Below are 19,134 nucleotides of genomic sequence, written 5' to 3'. Positions count from 1 at the left end.
CACGGTGATGGTTTGATACTCTTCTTTTACTTTGTATGTCTTGTATGTTTGTTTCTTCATCTTTGATAATTTACCATATTTGCAATTCTATCATTTAATTCGCCGGCTTCGGAAATTTAATAGTAGAAGAAATGTGGACAAAAGAGAATTTTCTGTCGCTATCATTTCGGTACAAAATTCTTATCATAGTACATTCAGATTCAGAACTGCAAATAAATGTTGGTAAATTGGAGATGAATTTTATTGTAATCTAATCTTGTACAAACCTGTCTTAAAAGTGTCTCGTGCTTGTTCTTTTAAGAAGCTGTCTACAAGGTAGGTATCGGCTACTTCTTGCTTCTCTTAGCTATTCTTATCTATATATTTATTTACTTATTTTGTGCTTTGTCCATAGCTTATCTTAGTTTATTATTACTTGATGAAAAGAGAATATTGCTTGTATGTCGATTTCAATGTTTTAAATATTTGAATTAATTTCATGTTTATTCTGTGTTTATTTAATGTTGCTTATTGGGTATCATTAACTTTGATGTAAGCAGGTTTTGGTGGAAATATTTAGTGTAATTTCATTCTATAACTTCATCAGATAAATCTGTAAATTTTTGACAATTACCCGTAAATAACGGGATTTGAAAAGTATTTGTGAACTCGGGTAAATACCGTAGTAGGGTTACTAGTAGTATGTACATAGTTACATAGATTCACTAATTCTCCAGCGGTAGTATCGGTTGGCTCTACACCAAACATTCTTATCATGGATGTGTTAATTTAAATTTAAGACTATGTATGTGTATTATCTGTCAACGGGCTTAGTTTGACCTTCAATTTAACCTATTACAATAAAACAACAGGAGAGACTCAGACTATATTAAACTGGATAATAACTTTGCCATCACGTCATGAACATTATTAAAAACAATGCAAGATAAAAAAGGCCCATCATATCCAGTGCACGTGAAATACGCATAAATAGTCCGCATGTCTGTATCCGTAGATTAATAGCATGTTTGCATGTAGTACTGTAGAGTAGTGTTAATAGCACGTAGATGTATGACGCATGCAGAAACTAGCCCCGCCCCTGTCCCCGCCCCCGCGGCGGCCCCAGTGGCGCTAGCGACCCCAGTGGCCACAGCGGCCCCGGTGGCCTCAGCGGCCCCGGTGGTGGACTCCCCGCCCTTGGTTCGCGAAACCTCCCGCCAGTCCACGTCGAAACAATCCCCAGCCAAACCAGCACGACTTTCTAGTGAGTATGCCTGCACCCCGTAGTGATTTGACACTGTATAGTGTACATATACTGTAAGTGTTGGTAACATTGTCGTCATTCATGTGCACTTTATAGGTATTTGTCCTGTTCATGATGCCCCGTAGCGAGCGGCTTATCCAAAGTTCTTTAGGCCAGGTATGTGACAGTAAAGGTACAGTTATCGGTTCATAAATGGCGTCGTCGAGTAATTGCAACTTTCTTGGAAGTGAGACTGAATTTAGGGTTCGATACTCTTAACGACGAACAATGTAAAGTGCAATATGAATTATGACTTGTAACTAACTAGGTAGAGTAGAAATTAGCGTAGGACCATACTTACTCTGTGTATGCTCGTGTGCGCATGAACTCTGTGTGTAATATCTGTGTTTTTGTGTTTATACGTTCGATGTTTATTTGTAAGTTTTTTATTTAGCATGAAATATGCTTTTGTACTTTGCTGCCACGCAGTATTATCATTTTTGTTGCTTTGAATTATTTTGTTTTCTTTTTCTCCTACCTTATCCTCGACCGCCTCTGTCCTGGCACATTTGAACAATTCCCACTTACTAAAATATACCAAAACAAAAAACAACGCACGTGATCCCCCCACATCCCGTCCCCACCACGCATTCCTCTTTGTCCACCCAGCGCCCGGTTCGAGCTCGACGCCGGCGACGCCTTCGAGCTCCGGTAAGGTGAAGTCGCGATCGCGCAGCAAGTCGCCCTTCAGAAGCTTCCGCTGGAAGGCCGCCAAGAGGCACATCGCCGAATCTCATCACAGCGACGACGAAGGTACTCGTGGTAGTAGATTTTTTAGTGGATGGCAACTATATCGTCGTTAATGTGGAATTTGAAAATATATTATATAACCTAACTTAACAACGTCTACATCCAAGTGGACAAGGTGTGTTATACACATTTTTTCTGTAAGTCACACTAGTAGTTACAAAGGAATACTTGTAGCGATATAATATATTACAAAACAATTGTTACACTAACTGTTCAATTAATACGTGCGTAAAATTATTTAATGTCTCAGACTTGTGATTGATAATTGATAACATTGGAATATTTAATTTTGTGTATGTATAGTTTAACAAATGTAAAAAGTGTCAAGTGTCAAGCTCAAATGTTATCACGTTTCTATGTACGAATCGTTTGCAAGCCGTCCTTGTGCAAGTGTCAGTTTCAATCAAAATTTGGTAAAAATCCATCCACTACAAACTACACCACAAAAATGCATAAAACGCTTTAAGTGTGCTATTGTGTTGTGCGCGCATGAGATCGAGAGTTCCCCAAAGTGTTCTTGCAATAAATACTTTTACAATTGGGCTTTTATTCGGAATGCAAGTCGAAACGTATCAAACTGTCACTCGTGTTAGGTTCACAGCTAGTTTCATACCTGTATATTTCGTGCACATTAATTGAAACATCTCGAGTGACTTTTCTTTAGACTGAGACGGCTGCGGTTTAAGTGCGATGAATTCGGAAAGGCGTTTGTGAGCAATTATTTGATAATAGTGTCGATTACTGTGCACCATTCCCTTTTGTTAATATAATTGACTGCAGGTACATTTGTTTCGCGTCCATTTAGGTAATGTATTGAATTGTTGAATTGCAATGTGCAGAGGGCGCGAGTCCCGCGGGCGACGATGAGGGCATCGAAGGCATGCTCGTCAGGAAACATGAGTGGGAGTCCGCCGCCAAACGCGCTTCCAACAGGTTTGTGCACACACGTCGCTAACATTGCATCTGTTTTAAAACTATATATATTTGTTATTTTGCATCTGTTTTAAAACTATATTTATTGTGGAAAAATAGATAGATTTTTTTTAGGGAGCTATACTTATATATTTACACAAATATTATATTTATTAATTAAATGTCATACCTTTCGGTTATAAAATAAAGTTTGTGGGTAACTATTGTAGGAGGTTTGATATTGATTGACGTCCCAACCTCATATAGAAAATAATATTTAATTTAGAAGTCGCTTCGGGTTTCGTATTTTGTATTCGTATGAGATACGGAAAGGTATTCCGCTCAGGAGAGCTGGAGCTACAAAAATACTGCTCTGTAAAAAAGCTTGATTCGCAGCTTAACGGAATACTCTAGTCCGATTTGCCATCACGTTGCGTGAACCACATTGAAAGAGATCGCTTGGTCATTTAGGGTACTTAGTGGGATTATTTAGAAAGCTGCGGTCGTACTCTTTCAGGCTTTTGCATGTTAAAACGATGTCGCACGTAAAGAGCGAACATATTGCATTTAATATTGTTGTATTATTTTTTTCGTTCGCACATAGAGTGAATTTTGACTTAAGAGTCGCGTCTAGGTACCCAATATATGCGATACCACGTCGCAGACTTAACAATTAAGCATACGGATATCGATCGGAACGTCTACTCGCAGATCGTGGGATAAAGTGTACGTGGTCGCCAAGGACGGGCGCATGGCGTTCTACAAGGACCAGAAGTTTTACAAGACATATCCCGAGAACTGCTGGCGCGGCGAGACGCCACTCGACCTCAACGGCGCCGTGGTCGAGGTCGCCGCCAACTACACGAAGAAGAAGCACGTGTTCCGGCTGCGGTGAGGGCGGGGCCTGCTCGGGGCGGGGCCGCTCGAGGCGGCTCGAAGCTGAAGGCGTCCCTTCGCAGGCTGGCGTCGGGCGCCGAGTTCCTGCTGCAGGCGCACGACGAGGCGGAGATGGCGTGGTGGCTGGACGCGCTGCGCACGCGCACGGCGGCGCCCGCGGCGCGCAGCCACACGCTGCCGGCGCCCAGCACCGAGCCCAAGCGCCGCTCCTTCTTCACGCTCAAGAAGAAGTCAGTTGAGACCCTCACCTTCTTGTTCTCGCCCTAGGCCTAGCGCTGCATGCTCGCTGCCGGCCGCACGTTTGTATTGCCCAAAGACTGATTGGGACTCTGTTTTCGTTCCTAGCGGTCCTCGCGGCTCCTCCCTCTGTGAGCGCGTTGGGACCCGCGTTCAATTAACTTGCGTGATATCGTTGTGACTAATCAAAGATAAACGCTTGCACTAACGTACTAACGTTGTAACCTTGAACGCTGTACATGTGTAGTCTGTTTACTAACACCCGCATTCTCGAAGCTAACGCTTCCTTCATTTGTCGAGAAACGACGTCGCACTGTTTTGACTTTGACCATTCTCGTTGCAGCTAAACCGCCGAGGAGCGCCCGACAGTTCGCCCGTACACGTTCTTCATTACGCACCGAGCGGGTCCCCGCCGTACAACAAGTACGCACGTCTCGTCCTGTCGACGTAGCACGTCCGTACACGGTACCGGTCGACGGACGCCGCGCATTTCTCACGACGCTTGCTGCCGTAAGCTTTGCTAATGACGAAATCGTGTCCGCCGCGGCGTACGGATTGCTGCTATGCAACCTTACCTGTAGTGCCAAACTGCGCTTTAGTAAGTCGTAGGCACTGAATGCCTCCGGTGAGGTACCTTTCCCTAACAACAATCCGTAGACGCCGAACGATCGACTGTCGAATGTTATTATTTTTGTTGCGTACAAACGTTATTTAAGACTGTTCGGTATTGAGTGTTGAGATCGTTCGCCTTGGTCTGTACGAATGTATTTATTGTTCGATCGCTCGATAAATATTATTCATTGACAAATATTACATAATACATAGAGTATATTCCCCGATATGTACGGTCCCACCCCCGCGTATAGTTGTTGTGAAGCGATTATTAAATGAAATACATTATTATTAAATTCTAAATGCGAATGCTATTTATGGTTTTAGTATTTAAATTCAAATTGAAAAATATATTTTAATTATTTATAAAAAAAATATGAGATAGTGTAAGACTCAGTTGAACTAGAAATATATGTATGTCGTTCGATTCGCTAATTCAAAACTTAGATATTTTATTATTAGAGTCTATAATAATAATTGACCAATCAATAATATCACGACGGAATTTGATTATCGCATTTGATATCTTTACTAAAATGTAGCCGACGGAATGTAACCGCATTTACAATAGTTGGTACCCCAGTGATTGACGTTCTAGCGACGACTGCTTCTTTACCGAAGCGACGATTCAGATGTAATTTAGCTACGTAATTGATCTAGAATTAATTTCCATTATAAAGTGTCTTCTTGGGGCGGCAGCGGCGCTGCGCGGTGCAGACGCGTCTCTCGGTTTGCCGAAAACCTTGTTAGATTCCCTATGTATAAGGAAGTAGAGTAGAGGGCGCTGCGCTCGCAGCGTCGCCGCCGCTGCGTTAGCTATCGGAGATGTAAGTATGCTTGAGCCTCGTAAGTGCTTGGATAAAGTAACGTGTCTATGATCATTTTAATTAATTATTTTACTGCCAACATTTCACAAATTGTTAATTTTTGTAAGCAATACCTTCACCCTTAATGTTACGGTCGATCACACGTTTTGAGTTCTGTACTTTCTTATGATTATTGTATAGCGGTTTGGTGGAGCGAGTGTGAACGTGTGAGTGTCGGCGCCGGCCCGTGCTCGCGCCGGTCGTCCATTCGCCTTGTACTGCCACGTTGTTTCACACTAATAATGCATGTAAACCTTATGTTTAAATATTTTATTTTAAAATTTTACTTTTTTGACGAAAATATAATAAAGATGTTTTCAAATAATTTCAGTTGTTTTCCTTATGTATCCCCGCTTATAATTTAAAAGGGAAAATACTCTTGTTACCGTATTGTTGCAAAATGGAACTGTGCTTGTGGTTTGATAATATGTACCTGTTAAAATACTATAAAAAAATGTAAAAGAAACACCTTAATTGCGTTGATAAGTACGACGACTTCAGATCGGGGAATGTTTGGTGACACAAATTTCGGAATTTTATCAACGATATATCAGGAAATGAGATAAATTATCAGCCCACTTCAAATTCCAAAGCGTCAATATCAAGTAACTTTCTCATACTAATCCTTTACGTCAGCAGTTTCTTAGAAGATATTTACGGTATTACATGTTATTCCTGTTTCTTTGTTTGCCTGTTTGAGCATTATGAAAACGTATAGCAATAGATTTATTAGAAATACGTTCATGCAAATAGTGTTTTTACTGCTACCGTCGTTGTTGGGTGCTCTCGATTCGAGGATTTTGCAAGGGCAGACGACCCCACGGAATTCCAGACCTTTCCAGGTACCACCAGACCTTTCTCAGCATGTTGTCGTAACAAGTTTTATATTGTGAATAAGAAATATGTTTGTGTTAACTTCCGTGTAAGGATAAAGTGTAGTTTCAAACAAAAGTCTTGTTTAATAAAATATAAACCATTTATTTCAGATGTCTATGATACATATTTTTAAATTGTAAAATTAGTTAAACACATTAAAAAATTCAAAAACAAAAATAAAATTAACATCTAAAATTAAAAGTTAAAATCAATCATTCATCCTATGGTATGGTAGACCTTCGATTCTTGGAGTAGTAGTTTGCAGTTGATCAGAACATAATGTGTTGAAAATAAACATTAATCAATTTGTTTAATATTAAACAGCCTATGTGGCCGAATGGTTACCATGCCGGACTGCCATGCAGAGGCCCCGGATTCGATTCCCGTGCCGGGAGAAATATTTCTATGACCTATATTTATTTCTGTCGTGAGTTTGGGTGTAATTTGTGGGAAAAAACAAATGTATGCGATTTAAATCCGAAAAAATAGTTTCATTTCCAATGTGTAACAATCGCGAAAACCTAAGAACTCGATATTATCTATGTTGTTTGATGAATTCACGCTTCACAGCATTGTTACATTTATCAAAATTTGATCGATACAAATATTATTACTTGTCTAAGTTACTAAGACCATCTATACGACGTATAATGCTCTTTCCTCCGAATTTGGGAGAGTTTACAGAGCGACATGAGTCGATAAGTAGCTGAGCTCTTGCCTGCAGGGATATATGGAATTAGGGATTGCCCGTTGTAGTGAGTAGGTACTGATATCTATTGTATTAAGTCGTCTAGATCTCATTCACCTGATAAAACTATTAACATTTGATTTGATTTGGCATTTAACATGCAAAGAAAATAATAATCTTATCACTGTTTGTTTAGGTTAATATTACTGATATACGAGTATATTATTACTTACATTGCATAGCTACGACACGCTTAAATTAATACTGTCACTAAACGAAAAAGTAAATTGTTTTGAAAAGTCTGTGAAATTAAGTTTAAGGGTGAATTTCACTGTCCGAATTTCAATGGCACTTTTGAGTCATTTTTGTAAAACCCTTTTTTCTTTTGGTTTTAAGGTCTTAAACGTAGAAATAAGTTCAAGCAATGTCAATAATTATAAAATCACAGAAATATTTAAGTTAAATACAACAAAAAGAAACCATATTTTAGGTCACACGAATGAGACTGCAGTAACACGAATGATTTTCTCATAAACATAAATGAGAAAGACGGCACAGTAATGAGAAATTATTATTACAACACACATTTTATCGTTCAAAAAAGAACATTTAACACCATTTAACATGTAACAAATATTTTAATATAACTTTTTGTACAAAATCCTTCTCATCCGTGTAAGACCATCTATCTATCTATATGTAATTAATAAATAAATCTAAAGAAGTATTTTGTTAATGTCATATAAACTTTGTTGTACATCAAAATATCATCATTATCAACATCATCATCATGATCACCATTATCATCAGCATCATTACCATTCACATCATCATCGTCACCACTGTCATCACCACTACTACAACGATCTAATTGTTATATTTCAAGTAAATGTTTGGCTTAAAGTAACTATTTGACTTAAAAGTAGACAAGAATGAGAGCGACAAGAATGATATTTGGATACATTTTTAATTGTCAAGTGTGTAAAATATGCTGGACCGTTATAAAAGTGCATGGATTTTAAAGTTCCTTTGTCTGATTGATGTACAATAAAGTTTATAAAACTATTACTTAATACTTATTTAGATAGATTGCTTTATATGAATGAGAACGATTTAGTCACTAGCGGTGAAATTGGTATTTAAGTCGATTTTTTGCTAAAACGGAGATGCACAGGTTACTTCACTGTGTACACTCCAATCCGACAGGAGCCCCTTCTCATGTGTGCGAAGGGTGAAGGTGATGCGGTATTAATTTTTGTTATTAGAAAGAAAGAAAGAAAATTATATTAGGAGGCTTTTAGTTGAAGTGACACTAATGATAAGAAAAATTGAAACACATTTTGTATTCCCAAGAAAACATGTTTGTTTATAATAAATTGGAAAGTTACGGTATGTATTCGATGTAAAAGTTATTAGAGTTTATCCTCGATGGGACATATTGCGATTGCCACAAGTGTTTAATTTTTTCTTCTTTTCTTAAAATTAGGGCGACGTGGAACCGGCTCCCATTTATGAGAAATTGCCCACTTTTTTTAATGTTTATTTATTAATGTGACGTAGTAAAGTAGTCTTTTTATGTGTAACACGGACTAAGTAAGCAAGCAATCATATTAAATAAATAATGCTTAGCATTCATGTAATAACATAAAAGTGATTGAAAGGGACCCATTTTTGGAGGTTATCTGAAAACGACCCTTAAATTTGAAAAAGTAAGAGTTTAAGGGTCGTATTTCAGAACTCTACTCAATACTCAAGTCAAGATTTGAGCAGACTTGAGTATGATTTCAAGCTCAAAGTACCTCCGTGGCCGAACGGTTACCATGCCGGACTGCCACGCAGAGGTCCCAGGTTCGATTCCCGGGCCGAGAGAAATATTTGTATGACCTACATTTATTTCTCTCGTGAGTTTGGGTGTAATTTGTGGTTGTCTATGCGTGTGTCCATGGCACCCGCGACACAGGGTTTCCCTAGTGCGGGGCTATGTTGGGTGTGTGGCGTTATTATTATTATTATTACTGGAAAAACGACACTAATAGCAAGGATTTGAGTATGATTTTCAGTGCTCACTGTAATACTATCCTGATCCTGACTTGAGCATTGAGTAGAGTTTTGGAATACGGCCCTTAGTTTAGTGACGGTATTGTTTTCAACTTGCGATAAATTTCAAATGAAGAATATAATTTCGAAGGCTTATATTATCTGTATTCTACGTTTAGAAATATCTTTTGAAGTTTTATTTAGGTTGAGTTATAAACGTGTATAGCTAAAAGCCACTTAAAAAACGATTTTTAAAAATATTTCACAATAGCGAAAAGATCCTCCAACGACAACAACAACACCACCACTACCTGTTGTTGGCTCCGTCATTTTCGTTCAGTAACGTCATCTTTTGACAGGTGTCAACGTCAAATGTGAAAATTAAAGGAATAATATCCGAAATTCAACACTACCTACATAACATTTGAAAGAAGAACTACTCTCGCCATTCCGCCTTTTGCTTGTCACACGCTAACCTACTGTAAAGTGTCCTTTTAGAAATAATACCTTTCTCAAACATGCTCGGAAATGTTTGCATTACTTTCAAAAACGAACACGGAAAGTTTGTCATCTAAGGGCTGTGCGACTGTTCCCGACCAAGGCCTGCAAAGTAGTGCTACTCAGAGCTTTAGTTCGCAAAGATCTGAGGGGCATTGCCACTGCGTACATCACCCTGAGACGTAAGTTGACAAGTCCCATGTGCCTGTTATTTCACCAGCACCCTTACTTACCCTTCTAAACAGGAACGCAGTAATGCTCACATTACCGCCAGGCGGCAGAAATAGATAGGCAAGGCAGTACTTCCCTGGACGAAGTCTTACAAGGAGCACTACTTCTACTTTATACCTTTTTTTTATATTGTCATTGCAATTTGCAATAAAAAATATTTCATTAATTTATTGAAATTTTTTATGTCTACTAATTCTGCACAAATACAAATTGATGAATTCTTAAGTAGGTGTTCTAGATATCTTAAAATACGAAAAAATGAAAACAACACATACGTATGTCGACACAAGTTCTAAAAGGTAATGAGATAAAGTCATGATAAAGTTTATTTAGTTAGAAATACTTGCCCTATAATACTGTGAGAGGGACATCTAAAAGATATCTTGACCACCACTTAGGTTTTAACCAAGAATGGATTGTAGATAACAATCCTTTCTTGGTTGATTGGCATCCAGCACGAAGAAGTCGTTTTTTTTTTCATACGAAAGAATCCTAAACAAGGCTGTATTCTGAACAATTATTTTCAACTGACATCTTTACACAGAAAACTAATACATCGCTTTTCCACTAAATGCGACAAACTTAGGATCACACATTGTTCCTTACATTAAAATAGAATTTTATCATATTTGGTTATACCAAATGACATATATGGCCGTTAGCACAAACGTTATTTTAACCGATTTGCAAAAAGGATGAGTTTCTCAATTCGTCTGTATTTTTGTGTGTATGTCACGCGATTACTCCGACATTTGTGAACCGATTGCAATGATTTTGTTAGAAAGAGGAAATTTGAAGAAAATATTCCACCTCTAAGGGTTTGCCGCCCTTAGAGGAGTAATATTTTCTAAGACTGACTCTTTTTTGGTTGGAAAGGGGTTACCTTAGTAGTGATCCCATTCAAATTCGAAGAAAATACGTCACTTCTGCGGGTGGCAAATTAGGAGATGCATCCGGTTTATTGGATTTATAATTTTATAATAACGCACACACGCACACACTCAACATAGCCCCGCACTAGGGAAAACCCTGTGTCGCGGGTGCCATGGACACACACATAGACAACCACAAATTACACCCAAACTCACGAGAGAAATAATTGTAGGCCATACAACTATTTCTCCCGGCCCGGGAATCGAACCTGGGACCTCTGCGTGGCAGTCCGGCATGGTAACCGTTCGGCCACGGAGGCAGTTAAATTCCACCATAGATATCGATTTTTTCTATATCTATTAATTCCGCTCACTTTCCGTTAACCAGTTGCAATAAAACTTGGCAAATAGATGTAATTCCACAACTATGTATCTAATAGGTATAAAAATGTAATTGTATTAGGCGATTTTAATCTACATTCGTGTCCAGCTATTGTATTAAATTACTACGAATACTTTATGTCGTTTTGTGAATTCACACAGTCTAACGAGATGCCTAACTGCTTAGGTCGTCAGTTGGATTTAGTAGGACTAAGACGGGGAAAACGGGGAATTGACGGTGCACGCGGAAGACGAGGCTATAGTGCCGGTGGACGCGTACCATCCGCCGCTCTATATTCGAGTTCCGGTCGGGCCGGCGGCACTGGGAACTAACATGACTGATGACGAGACGGATGGTAACGGTACCTTCATGCAGGGTGAACGGGTCGAATGGCCTAAATGGAACATGTATAAAGCGAACTTTTCCTTGTTGTATGACATGATATTATCATCAGTGGACTTTAGCGGCTTTATGTTATTTCTATGAAATTTTGACTGGTAATTTTAGACACATGTGTTCCCAGGGAAAAACCAAAACGCATTGTCTCACGGTATAATTAGCCCAAATGGTATACGGTAGATATTATAAGGAACATAAAATTAAAAACCTAACTACATAAGCGATACAAAGTTACTAAATCAAATGAAGATTGCATAACATTTGCTAGGTGTAGGACGAATATTAAGATTGACCTTAAATATGCGCAGGAACGACATCAGGACAGTATTCAGGCAAACTTTGCAAGTGACCCAAAATCGTTTTGGGGACATATTAGTGAGGGGACCATCGTGTGGGGAACAGATCATGAGAAAAGGGAAGATTTTAACAAAGGCAGAAAGTGCTACTGAATTTGCATAATTTTTTAAATCATTTTATCGCACTGATCAGGCGGTGCTTGACGTTGAGACAGCTGTAAGGTCGAGTACGTGACTCATCCAGTGCACGTGTTCATATACAGAATTTGGTCCTACGCGGTGTAGAAACTGCACTGGCCAGTCTCAAGCCCAAGCGGTCAGCGGGCCCGGATGGCATTCCCGCGTTTGTATTTAGGGACTGTCGCAAACAGTTAACTGAACTGCTTTTACGTATATTAAATGCTAACCTAAAGACAGCTGTCTTACCGAGCTGTTGGAAGATTACCAGAGTCACACCTATACCGAAGGGTAAAGCAAGTTCATGTGAGTGATTATCGGCCAGTCACAGTACTATCGACGCCAGCCAAAGTATTCGAGTCGGCTGCACAAATGCGTATTTACGAGCAAATAAGTTCATTCTCGGACTCTCTACAAGGTTTTCAACCGGGCAGAAGTATCAATACTAATCTGCTGAATTTCATGTCATACGTGATCCCGTATGTAGACACTGATGTTCAGGTGGACACTGCATACTTTGAATTTAAAAAAGCGTTCGATTCGGTCGACAATGACATCTTATTGACGAAGCTTGCGCGCATAGGGTTCACTCCACACACGCTTACGTTTTTTTCCACTTACATGAGGAACAGGCAACAATACGTGGATTGTGAGGGACATGAGTCTAACGGGTTCAGGCGTTAGGCAGGTAGCAATTTGGATCTGCTTGAATTCATTATAATGATTATATGACCTACCGAGTGTTGTTCACACAGACATATATCTAGATATAGATATATCTACATATGTATATGTACACTTACAACTTACAATTACTGTTGGCTGCATTAACCTATGGTTGGCTGTAATAGGTGGACGAGATTGTGCAAACTTAGAAGGAGATATAGACAAGGTTGTCCAGTGGCGTCACGAGAACAATCTGTTTTTTAATGAGGTAAAGTGTTCTCTGATAACATTCGGTCGTGCTCGGACACCTATACAAATATAGCATAAACATAGTCCCGATGCAAAAGGTTTCTAAGGTACGCGATCTAGGGGTTCTACTTACAGCCCAACTGACGTTTGGAAACCATATAGTCAATGTTTGTAAAAAGGCCTACGGAAGAAGCCTACATAAGGAACCTAGACTTCCTGTTGAGGCAGACTCGGTGCTTCAACAAAATTAGTGCCATAAAAGCATTATATGATGCCCTTGTAAGGAGCCATTTGGAATGCAATGCAGTTATCTGGTCGCCCCATGAAGCAAAGTATGTACAAAATTATGTTAGAGCGCATTCAAAATAAATTTACACGACATACCTATGCAAGAATATATGGTGTTTACCCCTTTTATTCGCTCATGTAGGTACCCACGTTTGTTTGTACTGGACATGATTGGTTATAATAGACTAGAAGTACGTCGAGACTTCGCATTACTTAGAGGGTCAATCTTTAACCCTAGTATACTGGAAAGGGTGTCTTCGTGCGTGCCGAATTATTATTTCTGAAGGCGACGAACACCGCGGTTGTTGACAGTGCCGCGCGGCCGGACTAATCTGAGCCAGAAGGCCCTGCTGCAGCAGAACGGACTTATTTTCATGTACTCTGTGTGAATGCGCAAGAATAATACTTTACGTTATTTGCTATGTACATATTTCGTAATAATTTTAGCGATTAGTTAATTTCTTTTTTAATTATGGGTTTAATGTAAGAACCTACATATGAATTTGTACACTATCGCTTTGATTATAACTCTAACGGTAGATGTAAAGTTTTAAATAAGTAAATAAATAAATAAAACTTTTGAGGTCGTTTTTTTTATAAAAAAGTCATAATATATATAATAATACTAGACTAGATTAGAAAATAATATATAATTAATCTATTAACATGACTAATCTAGTCAATTTATAAGTTACTTCTCGAATTATGTTGCTTTAGCATTGAGGATGCGAAACGTTCTTCAGGTCGCTCTATACTCGAGAGTGGGTGAGACAGGCGAGCTGGGCTTCTGCGGTGGGTCATTGATCCATCCGCAGTGGGTGATCACCGCCGCGCACTGCTGTTTTCACGACGGCGAGCAAGTCGACCGCATACAGGTACCCTTGGAGTTTTTTTATCGTTCTTCTCATACAATTAAAACCATGACGATTGCAAGAGTCGTTTCTTAGCCTACAAACTAAAAAGAGTTAAAGATTTTGCTGGGTAAATAGAAGAGCCGAAGGGTGAGTCGGCAACGTGCAGCGCGGCTTGTATGTGTGCACGCCCAACGTGTGCCGTGTACGGACGCACACAGTTACATTATAATGAAAGGCGCTTGGAACGTGCTTGGTAGTGGGTTAAAACCCAATCAACCCGCCCGTTTCTATTCGGATTTTAGCCTAAATCGCCGGGTTTAACCCGTTTCTATCCAGAGTTGTAGGCGGAAACGGCGAATATGAATTTTGGTATGTAATTCCATACACTTTTTTTTTATAATATCAAGGGACGGGACTTCATTGGCCCTGCAGCTGTTCTGACAGTTGCAGTGCCACTCAGAGCTTTAAATCGCAAACGATCTGAGGGGCACAGCCAATGCGCCCGTCACCCTGAGACATAAGTTGACAAGTCCCATGTGCCTGTAATCCTGTAATCATCAGCACCCTTACCCTTCTAAACCGGAACACATCTTATGAATGATTTACCTATCAACTCACGAACTCGTTAGCCCAACGGTTTGCATTTTGGGCGCTGGGTTCGATTACGAGTAAGACCAATTTGGAAAATGGAGTTTTTATATTGTTTCTGATCTCGGTGTTCTGGGTAGTGCTTCTGGAAGGTTGCTTTGGTTCACATAGTGCAAGGACTCTAGCTTGGGACCGAAAAATTGATGTAGTTGTGGGGCACAATACAAATAAATAAATCAATCTGTCTATATATCTAATGTATTAGATGCGTGTTGTGTAAACGTGGCTCCAACTTCCATGTTTAAGGCAGTCTTAGGGGCGCACAATCTCTACGATCGGTACGAGAACGGCAGGCGCGTCGTGAACGTGGAACACGTCGAGGTACACCCCGAATGGGACTCTGACACGTTCGCCAACGACATTGCGCTGATGAGACTAGCCAACCTCATTCAACTGACAGGTAACTCTTCCACGGTGGTACACGGTGAAGTTGACCGTACCTTTCTATCACTATCCCTATTTGAGAAGATCTCTGCCGAGCAGTACGTATCATACAACAATAAAATATGTAAAAGTTTAAATTGTAATGTAATAATGACCAATTTGTCACGTTTTTGCTTATGATAACGTGCTAGAAAATCGTCTTGCACGGTTGATAAGCCAAACTTAAAGAAATTATCAGATTTATGAATTGTAGATTATCTATTTGTAATTTGAACACAATTATGTTGATCATATGCCTTTTTTAAAAAATACCCGTGTTCAACATACAATTATTTTAAAAAACATGCCATTGTCATACCCCACTGGGAGATAAAATACTGTGCCCATGGTTGTATAATCTCTCTACAGATAATATCTAGAGTAAAATTTAGCCTCATCAATAACGAAATCGTAGACAACTCGTGGGATGTTTCTGTCACAGCCGCTAGAATTATAATACCACGTGCCATTTACACTGAATAATTCACATTACAGACACGATAGACGTAGTCCGTCTCCCGTACTTACGAGTAGCAGATTTTAACTTCGCTGGTCGAGGTGCCACTGTCTCCGGTTGGGGCATAGCTACACCCGGTACGTATTATGTTCAAAAACTATAACTAAAACTAGAAGAAACTTAAAACAGTCAACATAAACAAATTACATGGACCTAAAAAAATGTGGTTTCATTTACCTATTAAGGTGCTCGATTTTTGACGATCGACACTTGTGATCAGACAAAATCGAGTAAACGTGTAAACAACAGACGATCGACAACGCATATTTTGACGATCGATATTGTGGAATTTGAATTAACCGTCGCGTAGATGCAAACCCAAATTTCTTCCATTTCGTTGTACCACGTGCCGTATGACTGATATTACTTCTCTGTGGACCTATGTGAGTATCTGTTGCGTCGTAGTTCCAAATGGATGGACTGATGTAAAAATGGTTTATTTTTTATTTAAATGCTAATTGATTCGGAATGGCAGCTAAGAAAGCTATGTTTCTTGAATATCTGCCTAAAGATTATTAGTTCTTTTCCTAGTAAATGTAGGGATCTGAGTCATAAAATTAATCTTTATTTTACTTCCACTAGTCGACGATCTACTAGAAATTTGGTATACTATGAAAATCCGATGACATTATTACAAATGATAACCTTGATCTGATGCTGTAACCAAGACTGTCTGCGGACTATTCAACTCCTCAACAACTTGCGGCAGAACTGTCGGGGTTGGGCTCATTAAAGTTGGATTTAAATGTTTCGACGAGTTGTTAACTTACAGATGGTGACTTCATTGCATTTTTGGAGTGTTATAGCACGGGAGTTTATTAAATTTTAATTGAATTTTCTTTTCACCAGTTCGATACCCTATTACATTGGTGATTTCCGGTTATAATGTTTGTGTAATTGCCACAATTTTGTCACTAAAGGCGTCAACAGATTTGCTCGATTTTTGACCAATCGTTATTGTCGGTCGATATGATGTTAGCAACAGACGATCGACAAAAATACGATGTGGATCGTCGGGCATTTGCAGATTTACTCGTTTTGGTATAACCATATGTGCCGATCGACAAAAAATCGAGCAAATCTGTAGGCACCTATAAAGACTATTTTATCTAAATACTTAATCATTTAATGCTTTATTGTTCGATGAACTCAGACGCACCGTTCATATCCCCGATTTTGCGAAGCAAGCAGATGACCGTCATGACCGATCAACTCTGCAATATTAACTACCAACATTTTCTCCCCGACAACATTGTATGCGGATTCAGTAACCGCGGTGGGACTTGCAAGGTTGGTTTTAATATAACGCTGTAATAATGAGTGCACACTATGAAATTATATTAATACCTATGATTAGGATAGAAGGCAATTGGTTAAGCTGCAAGTTATTAGGTCTGAAATGAAGAAATCAAATTCAACACTTATTATATTGATATCACCTAATTGACTTGGAAACTAGCTGATAAAACAGAAGCCCTAAAATAAGCGAAAAAAGTAATATGTATTAGTGATATTCCCCATTTCCCACTGGCTTCCGCTTTGGGTCATCTTAGAGTCATCGGCACGGGTCTTCTTGAAATATCTTATGTTGTCAATTTACTTTTAGGGCGATAACGGTGGCCCAATGACGATTGTCTTCACGGACTCAAATGATCCGAATACGGAAGAAACTATTTTGGTGAGTTATCTACGTTACGTCTCGCTGGAGTGGCTAGAGACAGCACAGGACCGAAGAAATTGATGTAATCCCGTTTGGGACCCACATTGTGGGTCGCAGTCAACTTGAATTAGGTACATGTACTTATTCGAGGTCAATGGTCCACAATAGGTCAATGGTCCACAATAGGAAAAAAAATTCAATACTTACGAAAAGAAAATTTCTGTAATAAAAACAATAATTCAATTAAAATAATAATGATTTGTATTTTTAAATCAATAAATAAAATCTGATAATTGATATATTTTTAATCTGTTAGGCAAATATCAAACACACGTGACGTCCTTTGTAGATAAGCAAAGAAACGTTACCGTGCTCACTGTTCGCCTGTTACCTTGTTTGGTTTCCCTTCGTTTAAACGCTTTTGACTAAAAACTGTAAAGACATTGGATTGAGGACAGTAGGCAATGAGTACGTAAAATTCTGGCAAATGACAAGTGCACATTGTCTAGTTTGTTTATCTACAGAAGCCCTCACGCGGTCTAAGTTGACGCGTCTGCGCGGCAATTTATTTCTAATTAAATACATTTTAAACATACTTTTAGAAACTTTATTCAAATAATAATAAAAATTTGAGTGTGTGATTGACAAGAGCTGCCATGGCCGAGTCGGGCTCAAAATCTGGGTTGATAAGTGCAAACTGATTTCAACATTTCTCTGAGCGCGTGTACGTCACATACATTTTTTTATGAATGTATGAATGAATGAATGAAATGCTCTTTTTTCCACGTTAAAATTACAATGACAGCACAGAACAGTAATGTAAGTAGGTGTCACAGAGTAAACCAATGTACAAAAGGCGGCCTTTTTTATTTTGAATTAATTAATTTTTTATAGGTTAATTATTTCTGTAAACTCTGTAATTTTTTTCTCGTTTCTGAGACTGTTTTTTTTGTTGTTTTTTCTATATTATCTAATTTTATAAGTGACGGAATAAACAAGTTGTGCGCCTGACAGTAAGCTACACGCCTGTCCATAACAGTTGCAGTGCCATTCAAAGCTTTAAATCGCAAAGATCTGAGGGGCATTGTCACTGCGATCGCCGCTCAGAGGCATAAGTTGACAAGTGTCATGTTAGTGTAATTTCATCAGCATCCTTACCCTTGAAAACCGGAACAGCGTAATGCTAACATTATTGCTTGGCGGCAGATACAGGAAAAGTGGCAGTGCTTCCTTGGACTAACTCTTTCACAAGGAGCTCTATTGCTACTACAATGCGTGTGAAAATAAATGGAGTGTATCACTTTTGCCCAGCTGTAACAGTAACATTAAAATAGGAAAAATATTTTCTAATTTTCAGATCGGCGTAACGTCAGTCGTACAAGAGAGCGGGTGCAACGACTCCCTGCCGTCCGTGTTCACTAGAGTCCAGCGGTACTTGGCTTGGATAGGTGAAATCACCGGCATTGTCATCAATTGAGTGAATAACATGTCTTTGATTATTAAGATTTGTTCCTTACTCACCGCATTCTAAACTCTTATCTTCCGTTGTGTGGCGCTATAAGTAACCAAGAATTAATTACCTTTGTACATATACGTGTACTACGTATACGTAATAAGGTATCATTATTTGTATAGATCTTGTAAAAACTTAACCAATTATATATAATATATATATTGTAATATAATTTGAGAAAATGTTAATCATATTTAAGAAATTTTTTACCGACTTCGAAAAGGAGGAGGTTCTCAATTCGATTGTATTTTTTTGTGAACCCATTTTGATAATTCTTTTTTCGTTGGAAAGAGGGTACCTTACT

At 38.9% G+C, this 19,134-nt stretch overlaps 2 protein-coding genes across 6 annotated transcripts in view; both read left to right on the top strand.

Moving 5' to 3' along the window:
- The window catches only part of LOC113225608 (spectrin beta chain), a 67,718-nt gene extending 61,882 nt beyond the window's left edge, over positions 1-5,836 (top strand). For 3 of the 5 annotated variants that reach the window (XM_026457948.1, XM_026457947.1, XM_026457950.1), the window contains 5 exons: positions 1,892-2,035; positions 2,872-2,965; positions 3,656-3,835; positions 3,904-4,071; positions 4,422-5,836. In XM_026457948.1, the coding sequence (XP_026313733.1) occupies positions 1,892-2,035; positions 2,872-2,965; positions 3,656-3,835; positions 3,904-4,071; positions 4,422-4,425 (590 nt within the window). In that variant the 3' untranslated portion in view covers positions 4,426-5,836. The remainder of the gene's footprint in view (positions 1-1,891; positions 2,036-2,871; positions 2,966-3,655; positions 3,836-3,903; positions 4,072-4,421) is intronic. The other 2 variants (XM_026457951.1, XM_026457949.1) reach the window with 1 other exon arrangement.
- Positions 5,837-6,134: 298 nt separating this feature from the next.
- Positions 6,135-19,003, top strand: LOC113225587 (brachyurin-like). The gene is made up of 7 exons (XM_026457920.1): positions 6,135-6,398; positions 13,959-14,090; positions 14,964-15,117; positions 15,636-15,734; positions 16,811-16,947; positions 17,264-17,335; positions 18,675-19,003. Exons 1-7 carry the CDS (start codon positions 6,261-6,263, stop codon positions 18,792-18,794), a joined length of 852 nt encoding a protein of 283 aa, XP_026313705.1. The 5' UTR covers positions 6,135-6,260; the 3' UTR covers positions 18,795-19,003.
- The last annotated feature ends 131 nt before the right edge of the window (positions 19,004-19,134 follow it).

This window comes from Hyposmocoma kahamanoa, unplaced genomic scaffold (assembly GCF_003589595.1).
Source record: "Hyposmocoma kahamanoa isolate Upper Pololo Valley unplaced genomic scaffold, ASM358959v1 168, whole genome shotgun sequence".
Taxonomy (NCBI): Eukaryota; Metazoa; Arthropoda; class Insecta; order Lepidoptera; family Cosmopterigidae; genus Hyposmocoma; species Hyposmocoma kahamanoa.
Note: the sequence above shows the minus strand (reverse complement) of the source record. Positions and strands in the feature narration are given on the sequence as shown.

What these genes read in the sequence shown, in the direction of transcription:
- LOC113225587 (XM_026457920.1), top strand. Translation starts at nt 6,261, where the DNA reads ATGAAAACGTATAGCAATAGATTTATTAGAAATACGTTCATGCAAATA. An exon ending in CAACCTCATTCAACTGACAG is followed by an intron (nt 15,118 to 15,635) that starts GTAACTCTTCCA and finishes TTCACATTACAG; the next exon opens with ACACGATAGACGTAGTCCGT. An exon ending in ACCGCGGTGGGACTTGCAAG is followed by an intron (nt 16,948 to 17,263) that starts GTTGGTTTTAAT and finishes ATTTACTTTTAG; the next exon opens with GGCGATAACGGTGGCCCAAT.